Genomic DNA, 17,454 nt, shown 5'->3' with positions numbered 1-17,454 from the left:
TTGCCAGTGTCACAGGCCTGGAGATTTTAATGTCCTGCAGGTGGGAGTGACCCTAGGCCAGACAGACACAGACACCAACTAGGCCTTTTTGAATGACATCAGAAGCTCCATCCAATCATGCCTCTTGCTGGTTGAGGGGCAGGGCCTGTCCAGCTACTTCCTCCCCACTTTTTGAGGTGGTTCCTGACCACCCCGCCTCAGGCCATGCATCTAGCTGCTTCGAGGGAGGGAGGCTGCTGTGGTGGGCTAGCCCTTCTCCACCCCAATAACCTCCCCACCCCCATTGGTCATGCCAGCTCTAAGCCCATGCTGATGCTGTGTGGGCATCACAACCTGGGAGGAATAAGGGTCTCCTGGGAGCCCTGGTGCTGGTCAAGGCTGCCCAGGGAGGAACCGAGGTTCAGGCATCCCAGGGAGCTAGCCATGCCCTCTGGGGCCTCTCGTCCTTTCAGTAGCTCTGTTGCCATGACCTCCACTTCCTCTGGTTCCATTTGGCAGGCATCTGCCAGGGCCTGGCCTGTTGCCATGATGAAGTTTGCATCAGCTGCCAAGGTGCCCAGGCCCCCTCGAACCAGAGCCTGCAGGGAGGAGAGGAGGCTGGGTGGGGTCTTCCTGGGGAGCCACCTTTGGGGACCTGCCTGTTGGCCCTACCCTCTCTCCATGCCAGGTCATCACAGGGCCACCGCTCAATGCAGCCACTGCTGTGACCCAGCCCCCGGCTCACCTCTTGGATCAGCAGGGTTGTAGCTGGCGCTGAGCACCTGGAAGTATTCTCCCCGGTGCTCCTGCTGTGGGGTGTCTCCTCGTGCAGAGACCCTGGTGTGGAGCTCCTTCTGTCCTCAGGCATGGGGGACTCCACCCTGGGGCACTGTTCCAAATGCACAAAAGCAAAGACCCCCACGGGGGTGCTGGAGCCCACCAATGAGCAAAATTCCAGATCATCTGAGGGCAGCTCAACCAAGATCCACGGAAAGGGGAGGATGAAGGGATCCCCTCCCTTCTGTACTATTGGACACATTGCTGCCCAGCCTTCCCCCGCCACGGTCCCACTCCAAGTATCAGGCCAGGCAGGGTCTCTGTATGGAGTTTGCTCCCAGGCCTCTGCCCCTGTTACCTGGCAGGGGGCAAGAGGTGCCTGGCCTCTGGGCATTGCCCTCTGGGTCATCAGTCCCTTTAGCTTCTCCACACAAGGTTTGCTGTGGGGTCCTGTGGGCAAGAAGGGGCAAGGATAAGAGGGGCTGCTGACTCCTGCCAGGAGCCACGAGTCAACAGAGGCTTGCTTGGCCGGCTAGCCACACTCTGTGAGCGCTCTGAGATTCTCACGGCTGCAGAAGATGTCTTAGAGGGTAGACACATGATGAGGCCCAGCCAACTCCAGGCCAGGCAGGGCTGCCCCAACTTTACTGGCCCTGGTAGCTCTTCTTGAAGGTTTGGGAGAGGGGATAAGGGCCAGAGCCTCTGGCCAAGCTGGTTCTCTGTGGTCCCTGGGTGTGTGCACATTAATGTGAATGTGTGTTGGGGAACACAGCAGTATCCTTATTGCCACTAGCCCCCAGCCTCCCTGGGGCTCCTACTGTCACAGAGCAGCCTAGATCATACTAGGAGACTTCAATATCATTTGCGGAAGGGCCCCAGAGTCAAGACATCAGTGTGGCCAGGGGCTGCCCTTCCAGGGACCTCGGGCAGTGTGGGGACTCCTGCGCTGGGGATGGTGTAGGGGGCTGGGTGAGTTTCCTGGGAGGCCAGCAGAGGGCCCTTTAGCATGCACGGGCTTTCCCCCTTCCACCCCATTCAGCCACCTAGATGGTGCCCTGCTTCCCCACTTGGACAAGAAGCTGGCCCTGATGGTTTTCCCATTCCAGGGCCCAGATGATTGCCATTGTAACAGGCTCCCAAGCCAGCCCTCCCAGCCAAGTTCCCAGACTCTAAGAAAAGAGTGGGGCTTCCCGGACTCCTCTGGAAGAAGACTCAAGCTTCTTAGATGCACAGAATGCACTGACCCAGGGCCCTGCAGGGTTGGCCAAGGGCTCCTCCTCTGACAGCAGATGTCTCTGTCTCTTCTGGGAACTCCCTTTCATAGTGGACACTGAAATGGAAGCAAGGCTGGGTAAACCAGAGAAGGCTGCTAGCTCTCTTGCCATCCCTGCCTCTCTGTGGCCCCAAACATCCTTTTCCCTTAGAGCCTGTACAAGGCCAACCTAGTATAGTAGCCATGACTCCAGGGCTGACCCTCCCACCAATGTGCCCCAGCCGGCCCTGACTCTCTAGGAGGAAGGAGCCCAGTGCATTCTTGACTCCACTCCTTTGCTCAGTTGCTCCCTCTACCCTTTCTACATTCTGTTCATCTTCCAAGGCCCAGCTGCAGCTTCCCAGCCTTTGGAACCCTGCTTCTCCATCTCGACCACACACAGGATCACCTGAGGAGCTCAAAGGTGAGTGGTGGCTGTGTCCCACACCCAGCATCTGTGGTGAGGCCCAGGCCTTGGGATTTGCAGAAGCTCCCTGGATTATTTAATGTATAGCCAAGGCTGAGAACCATTCTAGGTCTTTCTAGCCCATGGTGATCCATACCCCCTCTGCACTCTCAGGACACTAAATCTCTGTAATTATTTGGTGTTTTTGTTTGTTTGTTTGTTTTGCTTTGTTTTGTTTTGTTTTTTTGAGACAGAGTCTTGTTCTGTCACCCAGACTGGAGTGCAGTGGCACAATCGGCTCACTGCAATCTCCACCTCTTGAGTTCAAGAGATTCTTCTGCCTCAGCCTCCCGAGTAGCTGAGATTTCAGGCATGCACCACCACACCTAATTTTTTGTGTGTTTTTAGTAGAGATGGGATTTCAACATGTTGGTCAGGCTGGTCTTCAGCTCCTGACCTCAAGTGATCCATCTACCTCGGCCTCCCAAAGTGCTGGGACTACAGGCATGAGCCACCACACCCGGCCTCTGTGATTATTTGGTCCCAATCATATCACATAACATATCACCCAATCACAGATTATATTTAGTCTGCAGCCTAAGGTTGGTGAGATGGGAACCACCCAGCACAGTGGGATCTCCTTGGAACCTAAATCCAGTGATGGAACCTTATTGTCCACGGTCTTTTGTGGTATGTGCTACCACCAAAGGTCCTCTCCTAACCTATCATGTGTTCAATACATCTCAGCTCCTAGACTTGCTGAAGCCAACAGAATAAAAGAACTTCTCAGCATCGGGGCCAATACTGACATGACGTGAGGCTTCCCCCTGCTGGCCAAAGAAGCCTGTGCCCTCCAGGTCGGCCTCTTACATTAAGGTTCAGGATGGATTGGGGCACAAAGGCAAGCAAAAGACACCCTACAACTTTGGGGTACCCTCTTCCAATCCAGCCTGGAACCTGCTGACATTGTCCTCCCAGTACCTCTACACCCAGGGATGGCAGTGGCCGCCACTACCTGGAAAACACGTGGCTGTTGCTATGGTTGCTGTTGCCATAGGCAACATTGGCATTGGCATTGTTGGTATTGGCACGAGCCAGGGGGTTGGTGCGTGGATCTTGATGGAAGTCCTCCAAGAAGACCGGTGACTCCAGCTCTTCCATCTCTATCTCAGTAAACTGGAGGGGTCTCTGACTGGCCATGACCGGGGGCAGGGAGTTGGTCCTTTCCAGGAAGTTGTCCACCTGGCCAAACAGGCCTCCAGTCCTCTAGGGGCAAGGAGACAAGCAGTGACTAGGGGATGAGGACAAGGAGGGCATGGGGGGCTGTCACTCTGGGACAGTGGTGTTGGGAACAAGCGATGGTATTGGGAGACAAATCTTATAAGGCCAAAGGAGGATGGACTGAGTGGTGAGATCAAAAGAGGAGAATTCCTACCCTTAGAAAGTTCTTCGTTTGATGGGGTAGACAGCACACACCTAAGGAGGTATATAGGGGACACAGGCACACAGAAGAGAAGTGTGGTGTTGGGGAGAGAGGGCTGAATTGGGAGTCTGCAGCATTGGGTTCTAGTCCCCTCTCTGAAACAGATTTACTAGGTGATATTGGACATATCACATGATCTCTGTGGGCCACCATTTCCTCATGAATAACCCAAAAAGACCTAATTAGGTGTCATTAAAGACCTTCCAGCTCTAAAGTGTTACAAGAAACATCAGACAGCACTGAGGATGGAGGACTGGCCTCAGTGGAGGCAGGCGGGGCATTTGATCCTGGAGGGCCTCTGGGAGATAGGTTGTTGCCTAGGGTTTGTGGGGAGGAAAGGGAAGGGGTGAGATTTGGTAGGGAAAGGCGGGAAAGGGTGTGTTGCATTTGACACCTCTAGTAGGTCAGGTCATTGATTCTGACTTCCAGGAGAGGTGGGTGGTGAGGTGGAGAGACGGAGAGGGATATCTTCAGCTCCCATGTCCCCCTGTCATGTGGCTGGGCTCCTGGCCCTCCTCTCCGTGAGACACTGCCACTTATGGTGTCTAGACCACTAGGGGTGCTCCTGGCTCTCCCTCACCCGGAATATTCCCTCCTCCATTGCAGCCTCCACCATGGCTCTCTCCAGCTCCTCCTCAGCAGCCAGGTCTCCTGAGACCGTGCGACGGATCTCGGGGGCTGCCTCTTCCTCAATGGTCCGCAGCCCTGCCTGGGGATGGCGAAGGGACTCAGTTATCTCTCCAGCCCAGGAGAGGAGACCAGAACCTCTTATTGTTTATTATTTATTTATTTATTTATTTATTTATTTATTTATTTTGAGACAGAGTCTCACTCTGTTGCCCAGGCTGGAGTGCAGTGGCACAATCTGAGCTCACTGCAACCTCCGCCTCCCAGGTTCAAGTGATTCTCCTGCCTCAGCCTCCTGAGTAGCTGGGATTACAGGCATGTGCCACCATGCCCTGCTAATGCTTGTATTTTTAGTACAGATGGGGTTTCATCATGTTGGCCAGGCTGGTCTCGAACTCCTGACCTTGTGATCTGCCCACTTGGCCTCTCAAAGTGCTAGGATTACAGGCATGAGCCACCATACCTGGCTAGAACCACTTCCTGTGGCTTACTTGTTTCTTATCACTGTACCCAGGGCTCTCCTGAAGCCCCAGCCTAGGCCCCACTCTCCCTCTTGGGTTATTGAATGTCTCAGGTACCTGAGAGGCCACCAGGTTCTGCTCTGGCCTCTGGGATAGCCCACACCTTAATTGTTCCCAATGAGTCATCTCTTGACCCCATGGGTGAAAATTTCATGCCCTTCCCAGGCTTCCAGTTTGAGAAGTGTTCTTACTCAGTACAGTCTTCTAGATTAGTGATCTCTATTGATTGCATATGACATATATATATATATATATAGTTGGTCAAAGTTAATATCACCAGTAATGGGACAAGTCAAGACTGGTGTCACCTAATAGCTTGTAATGAGAACATACCATCATTTCTGTGGCATTCTTATCCAAGATGCATATCCTAGTAATCAGACAAACCCCAGTTGAGGGACATACTGACTTGCAGTCTTCAAAAGTGTCAAGGTCATGTCAAGGAAAGACTGAGGAACTCTTCCAGATGGAAGAGATTAAAGAGATATGGCAACTCAATGCACTGTGATTCTGGATTGGATCCTTTTGCTATAAAGGACATTTATTGGGACAGCAAGTGAAATTTGAATGGGGTCTGAGGATTAGAATGTAGTAATGTTCAGCCTGGCATGGTGACTCACGTCTGTAATCCCAGCACTTTGAGAAGCCGAGGCAGGCAGATCACTTGAGGTCAGGAGTTTGAGACCAGCCTGGCCAACATAGCAAAACCCCATCTCTACTAAATATACAAAAAGTAGCCTGGCGTGGTGGTGTGTGCCTGTAATCCTAGCTATTCAGGAAGCTGAGGCATGAGAATGGCTTGAATCCAGGAGGCAGAGGTTGCAGTGAGCCAAGATCTTGCCACTGCACTCCAGCCTGGGCAACAAAGCGAGACTCCATCTCAAAAACAAACAAACAAACAAAACAAAAAAAAGCATCAGTGTTAATTTCCTGATTTTGGTAGTTATGTTGTGGTTACATAGAAGAATTATGCAGGATAATGCCCTTGTAATACACATTTTGCCTTGAATACACATAATGCCTTGAAATACGCATTAAAGTGTTTTTGGATGATGGAACATCGTTTTGGAGTTACTCTCAAATTGTTCAGAAAAAAAAGGTTTTGTGTTATACTTGCAACTTTTTTAAAGTATGATATTATTTCAAAATAAAAATAGCCATTGAAATAAATTTTTGAGCATAGCTCAAATGCATGTGTATTTGGGGAATTTATAAATTATATGCATTACAATGAACATAAAAATAGAAATAAAACCAGAAAAGATAAAACATAAAAGTTCTAACATTTTTTTTTCATACCCAATGGGACTTTTTTTTTAAAATTTATTTATCTTTTGAGATGGAGTCTTACTCTGTCACCCTTGCTGGAGTGCAGTAGTGTAATCTTGCCTCACTGCAACCTCTGCCTCTCAGGTTCCAGTGATCCTCCCACCTCAGCCTCCCAAATAGCTGGGATTACAAGCGTATGCCACAATGCCCAGCTAATTTTTGTAATTTTAGTAATGATGGGGTTCTACCATCTTGCCCAGGCTGGTCTCGAACCCCTGACCTCAAGAGATCTGCCCTTCTCAGCCTCCCAAAGTGCTGGGATTACAGTTGTGAGCCACTGCACCTGGACCCATACCCAGTGGGACATTTTAAGAGCTCTTCGTGGATCACCTTTCTTTAGAGACCGCTGTTCTTTTTTTTTTCTTTCGAGACACAGTCTCACTCTGTCGCCCAGGCTGGGGTTCAGTGTCTCAGTCTCAGCTCACTGTAACCTCCGCTTCCAGGGTCAAGCGATTCTCATGCTTCAGCCTCCTGAGTAGCTGGGCTTACAGGCACATGCCACTACACCCAACTAATTTTTGTATTTTTGGTAGAGATGGGGTTTCGCCATGTTGGCCAGGCTGTTCTTGAACTCCTGACCTCAAGTGATCCACCTGCCTCGGCCTCCCAAAGTGCTGGGATTATAGGCGTGAGACACCGCACCTGACCTAGAGACCACTGTTCGTGTCTAACTTGTTTCTTCTTCGAACAAATCCTATTTTCTTTGGTCCTATCATCCAGAGATGAAGTGCCCCTGGTTCTTTTTTTGAGGTTGAAACATCGTCAATCGTGGACCATCCAGAACTATCTTGACATTTTTTCACTCTTCTGGGCTTCCTTTGTCCTTCTATGTCTCTGTCATTGGCCCCTCAAGGACATGGAAGGATAACTAGAGTCTGGAAACCTGGCTCAGTCAGGGAGCCCCTTGGAACGTACCTGGATTGGGCTTACCTGGATCTGTACAATGTCCTTCTTGGGCCGATAACCATAATACTCCTCCTGGCGCTTCATGAACTTCCGGAAGTGCTCCTGGATAAGGAATGTGGCGTAGAACTTCCCCACTGTCACCTCATCATCTGCAGAGGAGCCAACAAGAGATGTCCTGAAGGCTGGTGGGAACCTGACACTGGTTCAGAGTAGGAGCTAGCTGTAGCCAGGCCCGGGCATGCGAGCAATCCCTTGTCTTGCTGACTTGGTCACTGGGCACTTTCCACCCTGAGGTTAGATGCCTGTGGGCTCTACCTAAGGCATTTATGGAGGGTTTAGTCCATTCTCAGATTCCCATGGGGCTCTTTGGAGAAGCTCCCCAACCCCATTCCTTGGCTGTTTCTGGATTCCAAAGCAGAACCTACCTCCTATTGGAGGGATGACCTGGTCCAAGAGCTTCATGCTGGTTCTCTTCCAGATCTTCTTGATGATGGCCCTCAGCTCCTCATTGGCCTGCTCAAAGTTACCTGGAGCAGGAGAAAGGCAAAGAGGCCAAAAATTATCCAGATCACACCAACTGCACTTGACAAGGCCACCCAGTTCTTTCTGAACCTCTCAGCCAGCCAGTCATTTACTACGAAACATTGGCTGAGTTTTGCGGCAGCTGCCTTGCTGGGTACTGGCAATGGTGGGAGGGCATCACTGTCCCCCTGAGGCAGCCCACCTCTTGGGTCATGTACTTTCTCCCCACAGGCCTTGGCTTCCAGTGCCCAGAGTGGTTGGTTTAACAGGCTGTCATCTCCTGCTCTTCTTCCAAAATCTTTCAATTCCCCAGGCACTGTGGTCTGTCCCAAATACCCCCAGGCAGACTCGCTGTAGCTCTAACCTGCTCCTTCCTGACTCCTGGCCTTCCTCATCTTGCCCTCCTAATGAAGCTTACCCTGAGGTTGTCTCAGAACCCTGCGTGGTCCCCATGTGCGGATGGACCTGATACAACTGGAGAGTTGAGCTTGATACAGTGGGAGCCCTCAGCAAGGGCTGAGAGACAATACTAAGACCCCACCCTGACTCCTTCCCCTGCTCCCACCATGCCTGTCTTCCCAGTAGGTGAGGACCTGCAGGTATAGTGGAGTCGAATGTGGACTCCCGTCAGCCTGCCCAGTGCTGCCTGAGAACCTCCTCTGCTCCTGCTCAGAGCCAAACTACAGGGCACTCCTGACCCCTGTGCTAGCACTGGCCCTCCTCTGGTCCCCAGACACAGCTGAGGAGTGTGGGAACAGACACTTGATGATCTTTGCCCTGCAGAGAACACTCAGACTCCCTCTGAGCCCTGAGGGGCATGAGGACTTTGTGCCCATGACCTAGGGTCTTCCCTCTGCTTCTTCCCACAGTTGAGAGCAATCTTGAGCTCTGAGAATCTGGCAGAATCTGTGCCAGGAACAGCCTCTGGGAGAAAGGAGGGGGCTCACATTGGAAGGCCCTCTCACCTTCCGTCTTGATCTTGAGTGCTGTGCGGACCAGGGCGAAGAGTGTGGCATTGAAGGTGACTGTGCCGTCACTGTTCAGGGGCATGTTCATGCCCACCAGCCGCTGTGCAGGGAGAGGTAGTGGCTTGCTGCTGAGCTGGGACAAGCTTGGCAAGTCATCCTCACCCAGTCTGTGGGCTGGGAGGGGATGGGACATGAGGGCTGGGGGTGTCGGCTGACCAGGACATCCTTTGTGAGGGGACAGAATGATGAGTTGGGTGACATTGTTGAGACTTTAGGTCCTCCAGGAGGAACTTGGGGACCCAGGAGATTCCGGCTCTAAAATGCTTCATTCCATCAGGTCCTCACCAGCTTCCCTGTGTCTCGGTGACTCTTCCCCTCCCTGGGGCCACCCATCCCTGGCAGCTCTGGTTACCTTACAAGCTACGCGATGTGGGCAGAACTTCCCAAAGCCCAGAGGGGGCTGAATCCTTCTCAGCAGGGTCACCACGTCCAGGTGTTTGATCCTCCCCCTGCAGGAGGACACACAGACTTATGTACCTGGTACCCTCCTCCGCTGCCAGAACCTTTCTGCTCAGAGGATGGGCAAAGGGAAAGACAGCCAGGAAACAGGGGAGCATTTCCTTATTTTCCAACTGTGTTTAGGAAGTGGGAGCCCAGTTCCCTTTTAAAAGAAGAGACAATGTTAGGATTAACGGTTGTCTACAAAATGGGTACCCCAAAATTTGGGGTGTTCCCTCGGATATCGGATCTCCAGGTCTGGAATCCAGCCCTCATTTTCCCCATCAGGACCTTTCTTAGGTTTTGGTCAAGTTAATAGGGCCTCTTGGGCTGTATTAATAGAAGGAGAGGGTATAGATCAAGGGAGGTGGAAGCCCACTTCCAGAGACTGGTCCAGAGCTGGAAACCACATTTTCACTGGCACCGTGACTCCCAGAATAGACATAAAACAGAACAACCAGGGAGGTCAGAAAACAGAACAACCAGGGAGGTCAGATCGAAAGACAAGCATGGCAAGAGCAGCTTGTGAGTGTTGCCTGAGAAAAATCATTTTGGAAGGTCCTACTGGCTTCCTCTTTTCTTTGATGGGGTGGGGGGCCTGTGAAAAAGAGATGAAAGATTCCCCGCCTGTCTCCAGAGGGCTGAGTGAGGACTTGTGGGTGACTGGTAGAGGCAAGTAGGTTTGGCTCCTGCTGATGGAGGCACTTTAAAGCATGGTTGCTATGGCACCAGACAGACCTGCGTTGAATCTTGGCACCATCTCTTACTAGCTGCATGGCCTGGGGCAATTTACTTAACCTCTCTGAACCTCAGTTTCCTCATCTGAGACAGACCATTGGGAGATGCATATTTCCTATTGGGAAGGAAAGTAAGAGAGCCGTGCTCTCCAAGCTTTAAAGTGCATACGAATGTCCCGAGGCTCACGTTCAGAGCAATGCAAGAGTCTGACTCAGTCAGTCTGGGAGGGGTCTGGGACTCTGCATTTTAATCAAGCTCCAATTCTGCTGGTCCGAGGACCACACTTTGATTTGGGGTCTAGAGTGTCTGATGAGGTATAGAGCTTCCTACTCCTAGGAGTGTTCAGGCAGGAGCTGGATGACCATTTCTCAATAAAGTCAAGGGTGTTTCCATCCTGGGAAGCTGTAGGATTCCTTCCAACCTGGAGAGACTCTGATTCTCTGGTCTGAGACCTTGGATAAATGAAGGGGGAAGGAGAAGCCCACTCATACTGAATAAACTGGTGAGTGACTCCCTGTGAGACGCTAGGAAGGGTCTAGTATGGAGGGCCCAGCACAGAGCCTACAGACTGGACTCACTTAGCCTCCGGGTCATACTCTGCCCAGATGGCCTTGAACTCATCCAGGTGATGAGGGCCCAGGATGGACCAGTCCCGGGTGAGGTAGTCAAAATTGTCCATGATGACAGCCACAAAGAGGTTGATGACCTGCAAGAGAAGAACCAAGGAGTCCCAACACAGAAAGGCAGGTGGTCCAGGGTTAGGGTGGGGGAGCCGGGAGGTGTCCACTGGCCTACAACTTCTCACTACCTGTGCTCTTGGTTCTAGCCCTTCTGAACCACCCACATGGCACACACAGCAATGCTCCGTCATGTCTCTGTGCTCTTGCACAGACAGTGCCCTCTGGCCTTGCTAAATCCCTTTTGATGAGTGCTAACCCAAGCAAGAAAAAAAGTAAGAACTTTTGGCAACCTCTCTAGAGTGTGAAAAAGCACCCAGGAAACAAAGCCACACTCAGGATGACCAGAACCAGGGACAAGCTAACTAGAGCTTCCTGTGTCCCCGAGATGAATCCCAGGAGAGGTGGAAGTTGGCCAGGAAGGGGCAAATAGGCTCCCCCATGCCTCAGTGCATCAAAGCCCTCTCCCCATCCCGCAGGCCTGCAGTGTCTCACCAGGAAGGCGCAGAGCATGTAGAAGCTGATGAAGTAGTAGTATGCAAAGTTGGTGCCACATGTGTACTCCTCCCCTGGGGCGTAGTCCGACTCTGGGTCACACAGCTTCCCATAGCTGCAGGCCAGTAGGATCTCCTGCCAGGCCTCACCTGTTGCACACCTAGAGGACAGAAGAGGCTCCTGTCACCTATCTGCTCTTGCCTGGCCCCGCAGGAGGCTGGCAGCCAGGTGGGAGCAGGGCGTGGACAGATGAGCAAAATGGGGCTGTTGCCCAAAGGTAGGGAGGTCCAATCTTCATGTTCACCATGTAGCTCAGTGTGAGCTGGGCCTGTTTCCCCTCTGTGCTGCAGCCCTCACGGAGTGTTACAAGCAGGAGCCAAACTTTAGAGAAGAGGGCAAAGTCAATCTATGATTCAAGTTACTAGAGGGATGCACTGTTCTGACCAAAGCAAGGCAGGGTCAGATGTCACGGAGGCCTCAAAGAGGTTAACTGACTGCACTCTCTGAGGTAACCCCACAGTTGAACCCAACTGGCTGAATTCAACTGCCACCCACTCTAACTGAGTCACAAAAGCAGGCTTAGATTTCACACCTTGTGGATGTGTTGCTATCGAGTGAAGAATCTCAATGCATCCGAGGTGCATATGCATGACATGTTTGCATTTTTCCCGTAACTGCTACCACTTGCTCTGTAGATAACCTCCCTCCAGCTGGGAAGAAGTGTCTCCCCTAGTCACATTCAGCCAGACTGCATAACTTCCCACGCCTTTGTGTCTAATGACTGTCTCACTTCAGCTAGCTCTCTTCCTTCCTGGAGCAGGCAGTGCAGGGTGGCCTCGGGTGTGGAGTTGAGTGCAGAGCCAGGGGCGAGGTGGGAATCTCCGCCTGAACACAGTGAGGTGGCGGTCTCCTTTTCACAGGCCATAAGGGCTGCAGGCTGCTGTGACCTCATGGAGCCTTCGACAGGCTGTGCCAAGAAGGGGCCGTGGGTGTGGGTGTCCCTAGGCCTTGTCTGGTCTCAGTGGAGCATTCCACTGTGGGCCAGGAAGCTCACCTCTCTCACCTGGCTCCTGCACACCCAGCAGGCCTGCAGCCCAGGATCCTCGGTTGCAATCCACGCTCTAGCTCCTGTGCCCTGGCGAAGCATAGGCCCCTGCGCCCTACCTGTGGCAGCGCCCCCAACCCCATCTGGTTCTTTGCTCTGCCTTTCCCTGCATTCCTGCTCATGCTCCGGGAGCGACAAGGGCAAATGTCCAGGAGAAGATATTTCACCCTGTCTTTTGCTTCACGGGGATGAGATGGGAGGAGAACGCAGCACTTCACTCAGTGGAGGACCCAGTGCAAAACAAGGCTGTGGGGCCACTTGTTCAAAAACAATGAATATCTTCAAGACAGTGACAGCAGAGCATGCAACCAAGCAGGGGACCCTTCTGAGTGTAGGGCCCGGTGTGGCTGCACAGGTCACACACCCATGAAGCCAGCCCTGGCTCTAGTGCAGATTACAACAGAGCAGAGGCTGACTGGTCAGTGGGGTGGGGGTGGGGGCGGTGGGAGACACGTGCCTGAAGAGCAGCAGCACAGCTTGTGGGAAGGTCTGGAAGTTGTTGTTCCGGTTTATTTGGGTCCCATCCACCAAGGCGATCTTCCCAAACATCTGCAAGTCACAAAGGGCCCTGACTGTGGAACCTAGATTCAAGTATCCCCTCAGCTTATACCCCACTGCGTTCTCTTGCCTGACCCCCACTTTTGCCCCTACTTCCCCAAAATTCCGTTCATTACAGGCCACGTCAGACCTGAAGCCAAAAAAATGGGATTATTTTCTAGGTCAGGTAAAGTTCTTCCCAGCAAGCCAAAGAAAAGTAGGAGGGTAGCCCCGTTTTCCCAGCAGCAAGCAGACCTGGCGAGTCAATGTGTGGGGGAAGGGCTCTCAGGGGAGGGTAGACAGAGGCCACCCAGGCCTCTAGTCGGGCCTTAGAGACACAGCTTGGCCCCTGCTCTCCACCCACATGCCCAGGTTTCTCCTGGATGGCATCCAAGCATCTGATACTCCAGCCATCCACGATCAGGGAGGTTGCCCCTCCTTCTTTCTCACGAGCAAGGCAGGGAGGGCAGAGGGTCCAGCCCGTGTGCTGCTCAGGCTCCTCAGGGTCCACTGACGCCCCCTCTAACCTGGCCAAGATTCACGCTTTGGCCTGGGCCCGCCTGCCTCTCACCTGCATGCCGATGACAGCGTAGATGAAGAAGAGCATGACGATGAGCAGAGCCACATAGGGTAGGGCCTGCAGGGCGGGCGGGAGCACCAGTCAGTGTCTTAGGGCTCCACTGTGTGTCTGCAGCCCTGCCCTCTGTTAGCTCCCCAGGCTTTGCCCTGCCCCGGGCTCCCCTGGGGCCCACCCTGGGCTGAGGCAGATGTCCCTAGTGGCCTCCCCAGGTACGTGCAGTTTCCAGGGTCCCTGTTGCACCTGGAAGGACTTGATGAACGTCCACAGGAGGGTGCGCACTCCCTCTGCCCGGCTCAGCAGCTTGATCAGCCTCATGACACGGAACAGGCGGAAGAAGGCACTGGAGATGCGGGCACTCTCGTCTGGGTCCTGTGGGGCAGCAGCCCCAGAGGTCAGTCTGGGGGCAGCACCTCAGAGGCGTAAGGGGCAGGGTGGGGAGGGAGGTGCACTGTGTGTGTTGGGGAGATGTTTGTGGAAGGCTCCAGCCCCACCTCTGGCCCCTGCTGTCCACTAGTTCGGGACCATCCTCGGGCGCAGGGCTCTGGGGCTGTTCAGCTGGGAGGCAGGGAAGAGGACGTGGGGCACCAGGCAGTGTGGTGAAGCCCACACTTGGGAGCAGTGGCAGGGATTTGCCCCGGGATGTGGCTGCACCCAGGCGCACTGCCTGCCCTCTCCGACCTCCTGCACATCTCACTATCTTCTCAAGCTGCCACGGAGTCAAGGACCCTGCTGGCCCTCCTAGGGCCCCTCCCCGGCATCCTCCCAGTGCAAAGATTTCCCAAAGCTTGGCTGCTCTATTGCCATAAACTCAATGTGGCTACTCCCCATCACTCCCACCCCACACGCGGCTGTTCTAAGCCAGGCAAGCCTCTAATCTTGTGCCAGCCTTAGACACACGAATTACTCTGGAAGGGGAGAGCTGTCCCTGCTCTGCTTCCTGTGTCCTCAAAGGCCTTGTGCCCAATGAACTGTCACTAAGGTCCTTTGCCAGCGGTCACAGTTCTCTCTGGACTGTGTTTCCATCTACATAGATGATGCCAGAGAGAACCCACACTCCATCTCCCAGGGCTCTGAGGAAGCCGCTATATCCATGCACACTTGACTGCAGAGCCTCTGCCCCCACCCGAGCCTAGCCTGGGTCCTCAGCGGGGCCTGCCCTGGGGAGGGAGCCCTGAGTGCTGATCCACCCCATGCAATCCACGCAGCCAGGCCCATGCATGCAAGTGGCAGGGCAGGAGCTGGTGAGCGTGCCGGGCAGGCTCGTGCAGCCTGAAATTACAACGTTCCCGCAGCCTCCACCCAGGCAATACAGTCCCCCGCTGGAGGCCAGGAAAGTCTGTGGAGAAAAGAGACGAGGGGAGGGGAAGGAGAGGAGAGAGAGGAGGAGGGACACGTGGGAGGGAGGTGAAGAGACGTGTCAGAAAGGACAGACACACAGAAGAGTTAAAGAGAAAAAGACAGAGGCAGGGGCTAAAGACCCCACGTGGCTGTCAATCAGGGGCGGGGTGGGTGGGAGTGAGGACTGAAGCTCTGTGGGAACTGTGAGGCAAGAGGCAGGGGACGAGAAAATAAGAAGGGGAGGGAAGGCTGGACACAGACAGGTCCCTTCTCATTTCGGAAATGCAGCTACCGGTGGCAAGGGTTTGGGTTTTTCTTATGTGTTTGGGTTATGTGATGCTGGGGATGTCCCTAACAAGGGCGCGTTGGAAAATGTCTGCTCATTGTAAATGGATTCACATCTGTAGTGCCCTGAGGCCAGGGTCCAGGCCCCTGTGGAAGTCCCATCTCCCAGGGGCACACTCCTCCGGGGGAGTCTGAGATCCCCACAGCAGATGTTTCTCTGCCCCGGACTGGAACTGGGACCAAGGCTGCTATCTCAGTAGTTAGGCTCTTGAAGAGCAGGTGGGGAGGTGTGTGGGAGCAATTTCTTCCTATTTATTCCCTTGGGTCACACTTCATGTGACACCCTTGTTCTGGAGCCCTGGGTCAAAAGAAGTCATTGTTTCATCTTCCAATTATCCACAGGTAGACTGATCCCTGGCATAATGGTCTTCCTATTAAACAACACTGTTTGGGGTAGATTTTCCCTGGACTACTGGTTCTCAACCCTGGATGCATGTCAGAATCACCTGAAGAACTCAAAAAATTCACATATCTTCGCTGGGTCTCCACTTAGGTCAATTAAGTCAGCTTCTAGGGGATGGGACCTGGCTTCAGAAGTTTAAATACACCCCAGGTGATTCTCATATGTAAGCAAGGATGATGACCAGTGTTCTATACCTGTGCTATCCAATATGGTAGCCACTAGTCACATGTGACTATTTGAATTACAATGAAAATTGAATAAAACCAGAAATCGGTTCCTCAGTTCCTCTAGCCACCTTTCCAGTGACAAGTAGACATGTGTGGCTAGAGGCTACTCTATTGGACAGGGCAGACCATTTCTGTCCTTGCAGAAAGTTCTAACCAATGTGCTCCCCTAGCCCTTTCCCTGGTTTGTACATCAGGTGTGTAAATCAACCTTCACGTGACTTTAAGCAGACACTACTGGTAAGGGACATCTGCTAAAAATCAAATAAAAACCAGTGACACCCTCCTGGCCTCCACCACCAAAGACACCGTTTTGATATATCCAGGCTTCCCCTACACAGACCTCAAATTTTAACAAGTAACTATTTTTAGCTTGGGCTGTTTATTTTGGCTGTTTAGATTTCTCTGCTCTGGCTGTGCTGGTGAGAAGTGCTGCTGTCAAACCATGGAGCCTTTTGGGATACTATTTCCCAGCAAAAACTGAGTGTGGATGGAAATACACAACACACACACAGAGACTCACACACACACACACGCGTGTGCGCATTGGTTTTGCTCAGAGCCCACCCTGGCCCTCGCTAGCTCAGCGCCCCCAGGGGATCTGAGCAGATGGGGTTGTCTGTCACTGTTCTGTGCATGGAGAGTGAACAGGGTTCCCACCCTGGTCCTCCCCTAGCACATCAGACAGCTGGTGTGACAGCCAAGTCCCCACTCCCTGCCAGAGCTCAGCCTCAGCTGAGGGCTCCTTCCTCAGAGACTCCAGACTTTTCCTCAGCTGTTCCTCTCACCCACACCCCACCTCAGGCATCTCCAGTGCTCATCTTTCCACCCCTATCCCCAACTCACCCTAAGGTTCACCCCACAGGCCGGCACAGCCTAAGGGCTTTCCGTTGAGCAGTGGGCAGTTCAGAAGAAAGCCCTATGCATGGCTGAGCCCCTAGCTTTAGGGCCAGTCCCCTGCTGGGATCCCTCATGGCCAGATCAGCCAGCTTTCTGACATCCCACCCTGGCTCAGAAAGAAGAATGCTCATCTTTTCTCTCTTCCACTGTGTCCCTCCTAGGATGCCACTTGGGCAACTGTTTTTTGATTTTGGCCTCTGACTCTTGGATAGTCTCCGCCCTCCATCGTTGCAGCAACCTGCAGCTGCAGACCCTCGGCAAGGCAGCCTCTGGAGGGTTCCACTTCTAAGACCTTGAATGTGGACCTCTCCGGCTGGAACTGCCTCCCTGCTCCTTTCATCCCCCTCACAAGGCAGGTCCTACTGCTGTTTCTCATTCCACCGCCAAGGCCTCATCCCCTTGGTCCAGATCCTGGGAGCCTTCCTATCAGCTCAACCTTCAAAATAGATCCAGACATGGATCCCTTCTCACGGTCTCCACAGCCAGCCCCAGCCCCCATCGCCTCTCACTTGGATCACTGTGGGAACCGCCTGACTGCTCTCACTGGCTCAGCCCTCGTGTCCCCTGCAGTTTAGCTTGTTCACAACACAGCAGCCACAGTGATTGTTTTAGAACTAAAGTCTGTTCTCACTTAAACCCTCCAAAGGGCTCTCGTCTCCCTCAGAATAAAATCCAAGATTGTAACCGTGGCCTTCAAGGGCCTAGATGATTTGGCCCCTGCCTTCTCTCTCCTACCTCATCTCCACCACTCTCTCACCTCATCTCCACCACTCTCTCCTCCAGCTACAAGGGCCTCCTGCTCTTCCTCCAACTCAGCAAGTACCATCCTGCTGCAGGGCCTTTG

General features: G+C 53.1%; 1 protein-coding gene across 1 annotated transcript in view; it reads right to left on the bottom strand.

Annotated features, from left to right (window-relative positions):
• The window catches only part of CACNA1S (calcium channel, voltage-dependent, L type, alpha 1S subunit), an 81,717-nt gene continuing 64,263 nt past the window's right edge, over positions 1 to 17,454 (bottom strand). Inside the window, exons 28-43 of the mRNA XM_011990610.1 lie at positions 14,680 to 14,736; positions 13,641 to 13,769; positions 13,392 to 13,457; positions 12,741 to 12,832; positions 11,179 to 11,338; positions 10,585 to 10,712; positions 9,183 to 9,279; positions 8,768 to 8,870; positions 7,706 to 7,807; positions 7,305 to 7,429; positions 4,478 to 4,606; positions 3,430 to 3,680; positions 2,001 to 2,086; positions 1,115 to 1,206; positions 725 to 868; positions 1 to 578 (exon numbers count right to left, since the gene is read on the bottom strand). Of these exons, the coding sequence (XP_011846000.1) occupies positions 327 to 578; positions 725 to 868; positions 1,115 to 1,206; positions 2,001 to 2,086; positions 3,430 to 3,680; positions 4,478 to 4,606; positions 7,305 to 7,429; positions 7,706 to 7,807; positions 8,768 to 8,870; positions 9,183 to 9,279; positions 10,585 to 10,712; positions 11,179 to 11,338; positions 12,741 to 12,832; positions 13,392 to 13,457; positions 13,641 to 13,769; positions 14,680 to 14,736 (2,013 nt within the window). The 3' untranslated portion in view covers positions 1 to 326. The remainder of the gene's footprint in view (positions 579 to 724; positions 869 to 1,114; positions 1,207 to 2,000; positions 2,087 to 3,429; positions 3,681 to 4,477; positions 4,607 to 7,304; positions 7,430 to 7,705; positions 7,808 to 8,767; positions 8,871 to 9,182; positions 9,280 to 10,584; positions 10,713 to 11,178; positions 11,339 to 12,740; positions 12,833 to 13,391; positions 13,458 to 13,640; positions 13,770 to 14,679; positions 14,737 to 17,454) is intronic.

The sequence above is a fragment of the Mandrillus leucophaeus genome, unplaced genomic scaffold (genome assembly GCF_000951045.1).
Source record: "Mandrillus leucophaeus isolate KB7577 unplaced genomic scaffold, Mleu.le_1.0 Scaffold38, whole genome shotgun sequence".
NCBI lineage: Eukaryota > Metazoa > Chordata > Mammalia > Primates > Cercopithecidae > Mandrillus > Mandrillus leucophaeus.
The sequence above is the reverse complement of the archived record's forward strand: the minus strand, read 5'-3'. Positions and strand labels throughout refer to the sequence as shown.